The sequence below is a fragment of the Trichechus manatus genome, unplaced genomic scaffold (assembly GCF_000243295.1).
Source record: "Trichechus manatus latirostris isolate Lorelei unplaced genomic scaffold, TriManLat1.0 scaffold00213, whole genome shotgun sequence".
In the NCBI taxonomy this organism is placed as follows: Eukaryota; Metazoa; Chordata; class Mammalia; order Sirenia; family Trichechidae; genus Trichechus; species Trichechus manatus.
In genome coordinates this window covers 1,733,942-1,746,352 of record NW_004444149.1, presented here as the reverse complement: position 1 = coordinate 1,746,352, position 12,411 = coordinate 1,733,942, and the positions used below count along the sequence as shown (strand labels likewise).

General features: G+C 51.6%; 1 protein-coding gene across 2 annotated transcripts; it reads left to right on the top strand.

Annotated features, from left to right (window-relative positions):
* The first annotated feature begins 251 nt into the window (after positions 1–251).
* Positions 252–11,681, top strand: FDPS (farnesyl diphosphate synthase). 2 transcript variants are annotated; one of them, XM_004388514.2, is made up of 10 exons: positions 252–471; positions 1,522–1,681; positions 3,816–3,956; positions 8,817–8,897; positions 9,053–9,175; positions 9,659–9,747; positions 9,841–9,913; positions 10,615–10,692; positions 10,795–10,929; positions 11,427–11,681. In XM_004388514.2, the coding sequence occupies exons 2-10, from the start codon at positions 1,544–1,546 to the stop codon at positions 11,625–11,627; spliced, it is 1,059 nt and encodes a 352-aa protein (XP_004388571.1). In that variant the 5' UTR covers positions 252–471; positions 1,522–1,543; the 3' UTR covers positions 11,628–11,681. The 2 variants fall into 2 exon arrangements, with proteins under 2 accessions (XP_004388571.1, XP_004388570.3); XM_004388513.3 differs by lacking the exon at positions 252–471 and adding an exon at positions 1,251–1,444.
* Positions 11,682–12,411: the final 730 nt, after the last annotated feature.

Below are 12,411 nucleotides of genomic sequence, written 5' to 3'. Positions count from 1 at the left end.
CAAAAGCTGGGCTTGTACTAACATGCTGTCCAGCAGTACAGGCAGATAAGGAAAAGTGAAGTGCAAATAAGGCTGAGAGCTGGAGGAAAGTACAAGCGAGACATGCCGTTCCCAGCCTTAGTGCGCTCCCAGCGACTCCCCGCGCTAGCCCCAGCTCGACTCCACCCCCGGCGGGTCCCGCCCCTCCTAGGCGAAGCCTTTCCATTGGTTGTCCGTCACAGGGCCCATGCTCATACGAGAGAGGCAGCCAATCAGCGCGTCTCGCCTCCGCCCAGTCATCCTATGCTAGATCGCGTTGTTTTCGTCCCGCCCGCGGCACGCCGGGAGTTGTAGTCTAACGAAGCATTTCTGCCAATAGTGAAGGGAGATCGAGAACTACTCGACCCAGAGAGCCGAGCGCGGGGCGGGTTTGGCTTTTAGGAGTATCCCGCCAACAGTCTGGACCAAACAAGAACCGGCATACAGGAACAGGTGAGAGAGGTCGCGGGGTTGGGACTGGAGAAGGGGTTCGAGACTGGGCCTTCCCAGTCTAGAGATGATCTGAGGCGCAAGACGCAAGCCAGTTGCGTCGAGGTTCCTCTGCTTTGGGGGTCTTGTGGGTCCGACTGGCGGGTCCCCTGCCCGTGTGCGTTTCTGGTGCTCCCAGTATGCCCGGACCCCGATTTGCTCCTCTGCTGCGAACCCTCCTTGTCCGCTCAAGTTTCTCCCAACGAAATTGCTCCGAGGCCGTGTGCGCTGTCCCAACGCTCCAGACCACGTGCCCGCAGTACCGCATGGTTGCGGTCCCCAGTTCCTCTGCTCCTCTAACAGGAGCGTTGCTCAGAGCCTGCGCACCCCTCTCCGCCTTCTACCAGGGGAAATCTGGGTTCTGGATTTGGCTTTGCCGCTGCCCAGTTATCTTCGTATCTCCTAGAGGCTCAGTTTGCCTCTGTGAAATAAAGGCGACTGAAGGGTCCTCCCAGGCCCTAGTCCTGGGGTTCTTTACACTCTGTACCTCCTCCTCCACCTGCCTTGTGCACGCAGCCTTGAAAACATTCAATGCAATCTGTTGGCGAGTCTCAGTCACCCCAGTCAAACTTTTTGCTCCTTGTATTTCCTGCGTAATGTAAATGTCCCAAGCTCAGCGCACAAGAGGGCAGGGCATTCTGGTCCAGGAGGTAGAAGGTTGGGGCGGGAGTGACCTGGGGAGATGCCACCGTGCATCTGCCATCGGTCCTTGCCCCTGCAGGGAGTGCTCGGTACCCCCTCCCCATGCCACCCCCACGATGCCTCCGTCCCGCTGGCTGAGATATGTGGGGGCCTTCCTGCTGCCAGCCCCCTGCTGGGCGCCCCGGGTGAGGTGGCTGGGTCTCCTACGGCAGCCCTCCCTGGTGCACGGGTGCCCAGTCCTGGGGGCCTGGCACAGTGCCCGCCGCTGGTGCCAAGCGTGGACAGAGGAGCCTCGGTGAGTGTGGTGGAGGTGAGGGGACTTGGGGAGGGGAGCAGCTGATCGGGTTTCTGACTTGTCCTTTCTCTCCTCAGAGCACTTTGCTCCTCCCTCAGAATGAATGGAGACCAGAAATCAGACGCTTATGCCCAAGAAAAGCGGGATTTCATCCAGCACTTCTCCCAGATTCTCAATGTGCTGACTGAGGAGACGGGGCAGCCAGAGACAGGAGATGCTATTGCCCGGCTCAAGGAGGTGAGGGATCGGTGACTTGAGGGAGGGAGTCTCTGGTCAGTCTGCATATGGGTGAGATTCTGCTGCGGCATACGGGGAACTTTTGCCAGGTTTGGGAGAATTTTACCTGAGCCACTCTGGGTGTGCCTTGAAGGAGGTGGGGCCTGTGCAGGTAGACTCATTTTGCCCATCAGTCCCACCACTTGGCTCTGGTAAAAAGCATGCTTTCCAAACTGCTCTGCATAGGGGTGGAGGACCTTGGGGTAGAGGCCTTGAACCTGGTGAGTCTTTGACTTGGGTGAGAAAAGGCATTAGGTGTCCAGAAATCATAAGGCGCTACCCTGGCAGGGAGCTGGGAGGAAGGCAGTCAGGTTATCCTGCCTCCTTGGGGCCTGAGTAAAGTTATTGCAACCAGAAACCTGTGCTCTAGGACACAGACTATTGCTGTGATGTTTGGATTGCCTGATTCCTTTCCTTTTATTCTCTTGGAGTAACTACTAAAATTCTTTTTATAACTACTATCTAAGGGGAATTGTAAAAATGGCATGGTGGGGGTGGCGTCTGACTTCCTTTATCTTTACAAGGGGGAAGGAGAATCAAGATCAATGGTCCAAGGCTGAATCCTTATGAGACAGAGGTCAGACATACATCCTCTCTCTGCCATCTTTACCAATTCTGACACTAACCAACCATCCCTCCCACGGCACTCTGCTTCTCTGCTGGGTTCAGTAATTTGTTGCAGTGGCCACACAGAACTCACAGACAATACTCACAATTGTCGGGTTTATTAGGGAAGTAACAGGTTACAATTCAGGATATAGTTCTTCCATCAGGATAGCCTCTTCCCGCAGGCACACCTCTCTCTGTTCTCTCAGCCTCTTGGCTCCTCGGCCCAGTCTCTGCCCAGCTTGGGTAAGTGTCACAAAGCTCTTTTAGCTCTACCGATAAGTGCCCAGAGGTACCCTACTCTGCCAGTAAGTGTCCTGCCCGAAGGTGCTCAACGTCCTTGCTCCACAGGCCAGGAAGCCCCATCACAGCCATCTCATGCCCGTCACCTGATTCCTTCCTGCCATCTTGTGCCGCCATCTCTTGCTGTCTTCTGTGTTACAGTGCCTCTCTGTCTCCTGGATCTAGGAGGTTCTCAGCACAGGGATCCTTGGTCCAAAGGACGCACTCCACTCCTGGCTCTTCTCTCTTGGTGGTGTTGAGATCCTCCCTTCCTGCCTCTGGGATGGCTCCTTTTAAGCCTAGCGGGATGGCAGAACTGACCAATCCCCATGTTAGGGTTTCATACACCTTATTTGCATGGTCCTACCCCCACAAGGGTGCCATGCACATTATTTACATTATTAGCAGGCTAGCCAATCCCCTTGGTGGGCCATAAGCACCTCATTTGCATAGCCCCACCCAGTCATTTGGTGGGAGTTACAAAGACTCTGGCTAGAAGGGCCATATTAAGTATCTCACTGCACTGCAAAACCCAAGGAAGAGGGAGGGCTTTGTCTACATTGGGATGGGGATTTGAACAAACCAACCATTCCCGGAGCATATTCAAAGATCCCCCTGGGCACAAGCCCTATCCTGGGCTTGGGAACAGATTTTAATCTGTACTATGGAGCCGCTATGAGTCGGAATTGACTCGATGGCAATGGGTTTTGGATTTTTTTGATGGAGCCTTAGGAGCCCTGGTGGCACAGTGGTTAAGTGCTCAGCTGCTAACCAAAAGGTCGGTGGTTTGAACCCACCAGTTGCTCCATGGGAAAAAGATGTGGCAATCTGCTTCTGTAAAGATTACAGTCTTGGAAACATAATGGGGCAGTTCTACCCTGTCCTGTAGGGTTGCCATGAGTCGGAATTGACCAGATGACAAGGGGTTTGGGTTTTTTTTTTGTTTTTATGGAGCCTTTAAATTTTCTGGGGAATACAGAGCGGAGAGAGAGCAAGCACCTTGGTACTTCGGAACTCTTCTACCTGGGCTCCAGGATTTGGAGTAAGGAGCGAAGAGGATAGCAATTCCAGAGACTTCCTGGAGGAGGAATTGGGGTTGGAGAGGATAAAGTTGGGTGGTGGCTGGAAGTGGGAGAGGGCAAGGAGAAGTCTCAGAGGAGCTGCTGTGTGGACCCTGATGCCCTGGCCGTCTCCCTCTGTCCCCCAGGTCTTGGAGTATAATGCCATTGGAGGCAAGTATAACCGAGGTTTGACGGTGCTGGCAGCGTTCCAGGAGCTAGTGGAGCCAAAGAAGCAGGATGCTGATAGTCTGCAGCGGGTGCTGACTGTGGGCTGGTGTGTGGAGCTGGTGAGGGGGATGCCCTGGGTGGGATGGTGCGGGATGGGCCTGATGTGTGGAGCTGGTGAGGGGGGTGCCCTGGGTGGGATGCTACGGGATGGGCCTGAAACTGTTTTCTGATTTGTGTTTGTGTGCCTCTGTAGTGTGCCACAGTCAAACTTAGACAGAGTGAAGTACTTCAAGGGTTAATAAATGTGTGGACCCTCTTTTTTGCCATTAGGTATGTACTGAAACTGTAGATCAACTGTGGACCAGGGCCTTGGAAATGGGCAGAGAGACCTCAGCTCTTTCCTCTGAGCAGAGGACATAAAAGTGACACAATCTTTCCAAAAGATTTTTCTAAAGTAGAGATCGAAAACTGGCCACCCACTGATAGTTTTTGAAAATGTTTTAAAATTAAGTTTCCTCAATTTAACAACTTTTGCATTTCAATCACCAGTGGTTCTCATGATACATTGACGTTTAGCGGTGATTGGAACGCGAAAGTTTGGAAACAAAGGCGAAGGAATGGTAGTCGGAAAATATGGGCCTTGGTGATAGAAATGACAGGAATCAAGTTGACTTACATCTGTGGAAAGAGACAATGGCAAAGGTCGGTATCAGTCAGAACAAGGCCAGGGACTGACTGCAGAACAGATCATCAATTGCTCGTATGCAAGTTCAAGTTGAAGCTGAATTAAAACGAGTCCACGAGAGCCAAAGTATGACCTTGAGTATATCCCACCTGAATTTAGAGACCATCTCAAGCCTAGATTTGACGCGCCGAACACTAATGACGAAAGGCCAGATGAGTTGTGGATGACATCAAGGACATCATACATGACAAAAGCAAAAGGTCATTAAAACGACAAAAGAAAAGACCAAAATGGATGTGAGAAGAGACTCTGAAACTTGCTCTTGAACGTAGACTAGCTAAAGCGAATGGAAGAAATGATGAAGTAAAAGAGCTGCACAGAAGATTTCAAAGGGCAGCTCAAGAAGACAAAGTAAAGTATTATAATGAAATGTGCAAAGACCTGGAGTTAGAAAACCAAAAGGGAAGAACACACTCAGCATTTCTCAAGCTGAAAGAACTGAAGAAAAAATTGAAGCCTCGAGTTGCAATACTGAAGGATTCTATGGGCACAATATTGAATATTGAATGACACAGGAAGCATCAGAAGAAGATGGAAGGAATACACAGAATCACTGTACCAAAAAGAACTGATCGACCACATTGAACCATTTCAGGAGGTGACATGATTAAGAACTATTAGTAATGAAAAAGTCCAAGCTGCACTGAAGGCATTGGTGAAAAAAAGGCTCCAGGAATCGATGGAATATCAATTGAGGTGTTTCAACAAACAGATGCAATGCTAGAAGCACTCACTCATCTATGTCAAGAAATTTGGATGACGGCTACCTGGCCAACCGACTGAAAGAGATCCATATTTGTGCTCATTCCAAAGACAGGTGATCCAACAGAATGCAGAAATTATCGAACAACATCATTAATATCATCCACAAGTAAAATTTTGCTGAAGATAATTAAAAAAATGGTTGCAGCAGGACATCAACGGAAAACTATCAGAAATTCAAACCAGGTTCAGAAGAGGACGTAGAACGAGAGATATCATTGCTGATGTCAGATGGATCTTGCCTGAAAGCAGAAAATACCAGAAAGATGTTTACCTGTGTTTTATTTTATCGTGCTTTAGGTGAAAGTTTACAGAACAAATTAGTTTCTCATTCAAAAATTTATACACAAGTCATTTTGTGACATTGGTTGCAATCCCACATTGTATCAGCACACTCCCCCTTTCCCTTTCCACCCTGGGTTCCCCAGTTCTGTTTGCCCCGTTTTCCTGTCCCTTCCTGCCTTCTTGTCTTTGTTTTAAGCAGGTGTTTTGGGGCAGGTCATATACTTGATTACCTGTGTTTTATTGACTATGCAAAGGCATTTGTGTGGCTCATAACAAATGATGGATAACATTGTGAAGAATGGGAATTCGAGAACACTTGGTTGTGCTCGTGAGGAACCTGTACATAGACCAGGAGGCAGTCATTTGAACAGTACAAGGGGATATACTGCATGGTTTAAAATCAGGAAAGGTTTCACCATACTTATTCAGTCTGTATGCTGAGCAAATAATCCGAGATGCTGGACTATATGAAGAAGAATGTGGCATCAGGATTGGAGGCAGACTCATTAACCTGTGATATGCAGATGACACAACCTTCCTTGCTGAATGTGAAGGGACTTGAAGCACTTACTGATTGTCCTAGTCATCTAGTGCTACTCTGACAGAAACACCACACGTGGATGGCTTTAACAGAGAGAAATTTATTTTCTCACAGTCTAGTAGTCTACAAGTCCAAATTCAGAGCGTCAGCTCCAGGGGAAGGCTTTCTGTCTCTGTTGGCTCTGGAGGAAGGTCCTTGTTGTCATCAGTCTTCCCCCGGACTAGGAGCTTCTCTGCGCAAGAACCTCCAGCCCAAAGGACACACTCTGCTCCCGACACCGTTTTCTTGGTGGTTTGAGGTCCCCAATTCTGTCTGATTCCCTTTCCTTTTATCTCTTGTAAGTTAAAAGGTGGTGCAGGCCACACCTTAGGGAAACTCCCTTTACTTTGGATCAGGGATGTGACCTTAGTCAGGGTGTTACAAAATCCCACCCTAATCATCTTTAACATAAAACTACAACCACAAAATGGAGGACAACCACACAATACTGGGAATCATGGCCTAGCCAGATTGATACACACACTTTTTGGGGACATAATTCAATCCATGACACGTGGGGAAATTAAAAAAAAATAAAACACTCCCTGATGCTGAGGCACCACCCCTAGAGAGCCTCACGTAATCGATCAGAGGTGGACTCTGGCACTGTTGCCGTTGTTGCTAGGTGCTGTTGAGTCAGTTCCAACTCATAGTGACGCCATGTACAACAGAATGAAATACTGCCCAGCCCTGCACCATCCTCACAATTATTGCTATGTTTGAGCCCTTTGTTGCAGTCACTGTGTCAATCTATCTCCTTGAGGATCTTCCTCTTTTTCGTTGACCCTCTACTTTACCAAACATGATGTCCTTCTCCAGAGACTGGTCTTTCCTGATAACATGTCCAAAGTATGTGTGATGAAGTCTCGCCATCCTCGCTTCTAACGAGCATTCTGGCTGTACTTCTTCGAGGAAAGATTTGTTCAGTCTTCTGGCAGTCCATGGTATATTCAATATTCTTCGCCAACACCATAATTCAAAGGCATCAAGTCTTCTTTGGTCTTTATTCGTTGTCCAGCTTTTACATGCATATGAGGCGACTGAAAATACTATGGCTTGGGTCAGGCGCACCTTAGTCTTTAAAGTGACATCTTTGTTTTTGAACACCTTAAAGAAGTCTTTTGCAGCAGATTTGCCCAGTGCAGTACGTCATCTGATTTCTTGACCGCTGCTTCCATGGGCGTTGATTGTGGATCCAAGTAAAACGAAATCCTTGACAACTTCAGTATTTTCTCTGTTGATGATGATGTTGCATGATGATAACATGATATTGCATTTGGTATTAAGAATCACTGCTGGGAGGTGGAGGAGGTTGAAGAGGGCTCCTGAATGAATGCCTCTTGGAGACAACCCTAGGTGAGTGGTGGTGGCTGAAACTAAATTGCCCTTGCCATCGCCCCTGGGAGAGGCAGTGGATGGGTGGCTTGCTGTGAGGTCAGAGATCAAGTGCGGATGAACGCCTCCTTCTCCAAGGGCTGCGCCCGGAACAAGAGCACTGGTCGCACTGTCCCTTCCCACAACACCCACAGCTGAGCCTATGGGCAGAGCTGGTATTTCCTCTGAGCAGTACAGACCCACAAGAGGACACACAGGGACCAGGATAGGGGGAGGATTTGAAAACCATGTTTTGAAAAGCTGCTTAAGGAAACCGAATGTGTAGCCTGACTGCCAGAAGTATCATGAGGGACATGTGGGTTTACATTCTTTTAATTATTCACTCAATAAATGTTTATTGAACCCCCACTCTGGGGCTAGTCCTGTGCTAGGCCCTGGGAGTGCCAAGAGAGAAAACGCAGCTGCCGCCTCTGAGGTGTTCACAGTCTAGTGGGGGAACAGACACATTGAGCTGCCTTCCAGTAGGCTGGCCCTCCGAAGAGTCAGTCCCTTGCTGATGTTCTAGAGTGCAGAGCTCAGACCCAGGGGTGGAAGTTACCAGGAGTCAGACTTCAGTTCCATCCTACCGGACCTGCACCGCCAAGTGGGCTGGCTCGGGTGGGGCGGTGTTCCTGGTCGCTGGAGGGCTGAAGCTGAGAGCTTGGGGACGAAGCAGGAACAGCCTTTGTTTGTGTAAGAAGTCATGTAAAGTCCAGCTGTGTGCAGAAATCTTCCTCGAAGCCCCCACTGCAGCTTTTGGTAAGAGAAGAGTACAGTTTGTGAAGGTGTTCCATAATCTTTCTGGTGCTAGGGGTTGTTTACGGCTGATTGTCTAAAGATGCAGAGGTCTGTGTTCGTCTCTTACTCTTTAGTCCCATTTTATAGATGGGGAGTTTGAGTCAAAGAGGTCATGTAACTTCTCTAAGGTCCCACAGCACAGAGGAGATGGGCTCGGTCTCCCCATCCTGACCTTTTCTCCCACCTCCTGTTGTGTGCTGTTGAGTTGATTCTGACTCATAGCGATCCCGTGTGATAGAGAAGAGTCACCCCATAGGGTCTTCTTGGCTGTAACCTTTATGGAAGCAAATTGCCAGGTCTTTCTGCTACAAAGCTGGTGGGTAGGTTTGAACCGACAGCCTTTCGGTTAGCAGGCGAGGATGATTATCAAAAGCAGCTCTGCCTCTGGTAGAAGCAACAGTAAGGCTCTTATCCCACTCTTCCTTCTCTTCCTAGCTCCAAGCTTTCTTCCTGGTACTGGACGACATAATGGATTCATCCCTTACCCGACGGGGACAGCTCTGCTGGTATAAGAAGGTAAAGCGGGCAGGAGGTAGCATGCTTCTTACTACAGGGAAGCGGGAGGCTGAAGGGGGTGGTTACCTACAGCCTGACTGATGTGTGTGGGGTGATGGTTCTTGGTATGAGGCTAGGCCAGAGACTGATTGCTCATTTCTCTCTGGCCCCAACAGCCAGGCATAGGTTTGGATGCCATCAATGACGCATTGCTGATGGAAGCGTGTATCTACCGCCTGCTGAAGCTCTACTGCCGGGAGAAGCCCTACTATCTGAACCTGATCGAGCTCTTCCTGCAGGTGTGCTGCAGACCAGGCTCAATCCTAGAGGCAGTCCACAGTAGCCTTGGCCTCTGTGGGACATTCTCATCGAGCTGATTTCAGGGCACAGGAGATACCTAGGGTTTCTTGGAAGAGGAAAGAAGGCAAAGCAAGGAAGGGAGTTGGGAAGGGTACTGGTGAGGTGACAAGGAGGGCCTCTCTGTCCCTGTGTGATTGCTGTCAAGTTGATTCCAACTCATAGGGATCCTATAGGACAGAGCAGAACTGCCCCATAGGGTTTCCAAGGAGGGCTGGTTTTGAACGGCCAAGTGTGTGTGTGTGTATGCGTGCGTGTGTGCGTGCATGCACGTGAATGTGGGCCTTGAGGGTTCCTTGGTCCCAGCAGGGGCATTCTCTTCCTCCTGCTGCCCAGTTGTCAGCTGGTATGGGATGTGGGGTCCAGGATGGCAGGGTTCTCAGTCCTTGGAGATGGCCCAGCTCACGGGCAACCTTCCTCCTTAGACTACGTATCAGACTGAGACTGGACAGACCCTGGACCTCATCACTGCCCCCCAGGGCGACGTGGACCTCGACAGGTTCACTGAAAAGAGGTGAGGGACAGCGGGAATCGTGTCTGGACAGTGAGGGAAGACCCAGGGTGAGCACTGCCCTTCTGAAGAGTTCTGTCTTCTCTCTCGACTTAGGTACAAATCCATTGTCAAGTACAAGACAGCTTTCTACTCCTTTTACCTTCCTGTAGCTGCTGCAATGTATATGGTGAGTGAGTCTCTCCCCCACCCCTCGCTGCCTGCTGATGTGGGCAGGAGGGCACAGGAGATACCTAGGGTTTTTGGAAGGGAAAGGAAAGCAAAGTGAGGAAGGAAGCTGGGAAGGGTAGACAACAGGACGATGAGGTGCCCTCACTGAATGGCAGTGACCTGGAATGAGTCACTTAACCTCTTTGAATCTGCTTCCTCAGCTGGAATCTGAGGATAAAATTCCTACCTCACAGGGTAGTTGTAAAGATTAATCGAGGCGAGGGGTATGCTCAACCCATCCCAGAAGAATACGTCTTGTATCACAGTAGCGGCAGGAGCAGGGAAGAGAGAATTCCAACCAAGAGGAAGAAGACTGGATTTGAGGGCAGTCAGTAGATGAACTGCCTGCTCTGACCTTGCTTCCCCAAGTTTCTTTTCATCCTGAAAACAGTTGGAGGTGGCAGAAAGATTGGGAAGATGGAGCAAAGTGACTGGGGGAACTGAGACCTGAGAGAGAAGATGGTCTGAGGGCCTCCAGAATGGATTCTTAGAGTGGAATTTTTGGACCAGTGGTCAGACTTCCTAGATCAGGTAGGCGAGGAATATGTGAGAGGAGAGCAGGTTTTGGGTCTGCACTAGGCCAAGACCCGACGGAGGAAGCAGCCAGGAAGGCGAAGGCCCCTCCAAAGGGTTGGCTTCTCAGGCCCCTTTTCCCTTCAGGCGGGCATTGACGGGGAGGAGGAGCACGCCAATGCCAAGAAGATCCTGCTGGAGATGGGAGAGTTCTTTCAGATTCAGGTAGGAAGGCATGAGGCCCTGGCAGAGGACAGGCACCAACTCTCCTCCTTCTTGGCCGGGGAGCCTCTTCATTCTTTCCCCCTTTTCTGCCCCCTTGCCCAGGATGATTACCTTGACCTCTTTGGTGACCCCAGTGTGACAGGCAAGGTTGGCACTGACATCCAGGACAACAAATGCAGCTGGCTCGTGGTTCAGTGCCTGCAGCGAGCCTCTCCGGAACAGCGCCAGATCCTGCAGGTGCCCAGGAGAGGGTCTTGGGTCCCCGGGCTGATGAGAAAGGGGATAGAGCAGTGGTTCTCAACTGGGGGTGGTTCTGTCCCCCGTGGGACACTTGGCCATGTCTGCAGACATGTTTTGGTGTCACAACTCAATGGCAGGGAGGAGAGTGCGTGCTCCTGGCATCTGTCTAGTGCGCAGATGCCAGTGATGCCGCTAAACATCCTGCAGTGCACAGACAGCCCCCACAACAAAGAATGACCGGGCTCAAAATGGCAATAGCGGGAGAAACCCTGCAGGAGAGGAAGCTGAGGCCTGAGCCAATACTGGAACATCTGGGAGGAGGAGGGGGAGGTCCAGGATCTTAGACACCCAGAGACAAACTTGGAATTGGAGGCCGGAGTGGAGTGAGTGGCCTTGGAGATGTTCTGGAATGTGTGGTTGGGCGGGGGTACGGAGAAATCCTGGAGGTGCTGGGGGAAGGCAAAGCCCATCTTCCTGTCTCCAACTCCTTCCAGGAGAACTATGGGCAGAAGGAGGCCGAGAAGGTGGCCCGGGTGAAGGCGCTGTATGAGGAGCTGGAGCTGCCTGCTGTGTTCAGGCAATACGAGGAAGACAGTTACAGCTGCCTCATGGGCCTCATCGAGCAGTATGCTGCGCCCCTGCCCCCCGCCATCTTCCTGGGGCTAGCATGCAAGATCTACAAGCGGAAAAAGTAACCCAGAGATCGCCAGGGCAGGGAGGGGAGGCCCTCAATAAATTATTCTTGTTTCACCTGACTGCGGTTATGTTCTTGCTTATGCCAGTCGGCCGCCTCTGTTCACCGTGCTGTGGCGGGTGGGGGAGCCGCACGGAAGCTGGGACCTAGGGCCTTGGCACCAGGCCCCCCAGGGACCACAAGCCGGGTGGGGCCTTAGGAGCCAACAAAAGTAGCTCGCTGGGTCTAGGTGGATGACACAGGCAAGACGTCAAGCGCTGGGGGGCGGTCCGGACCCCGCCCCGCCCCTGCGTGAAGGGGCGCGGCTGCGCAGCTCCGGGTGGGTTGGCCTGGCGCCCCGCCGCCTCCATCCCCCTCCCCTCTGGTCTGTTCCGGCCGGGCGGGGACCGTGGGAGCAGCAGACGAGCCCAAGGCTGGGAGCGGTTGCCGGAGGACCCTGGTGAGGAGGGCCCGGCCCGTGGGTGTGGGTGGATGGAGCAGGGTATGCGGGGTGAGGCAGGCGAAGGGAGCTAGAAGGAATGAATAGAGAAGGAGTGGGGTGGTGGCTGGCTGATGGAGACCAGTAGGCAGAGGATGGACCGACACACCGGTGCTCAGGGCGGGGTGAGGGCGCACCGCCGCTGCAGGCTGGACCTGGCGGGGTTGGCGCAGGGCCGCATGCAAATGTGGAGTTGACGAACGGACAGCTGCTCTTCATCGCTCCCCCCCTCCCGCCCCTTTCCCGCATTAACCAGACGTGTCGCGTTGCCTCCGGCCCCATTTCAGAGCATCTCCGCAGGGCCCCC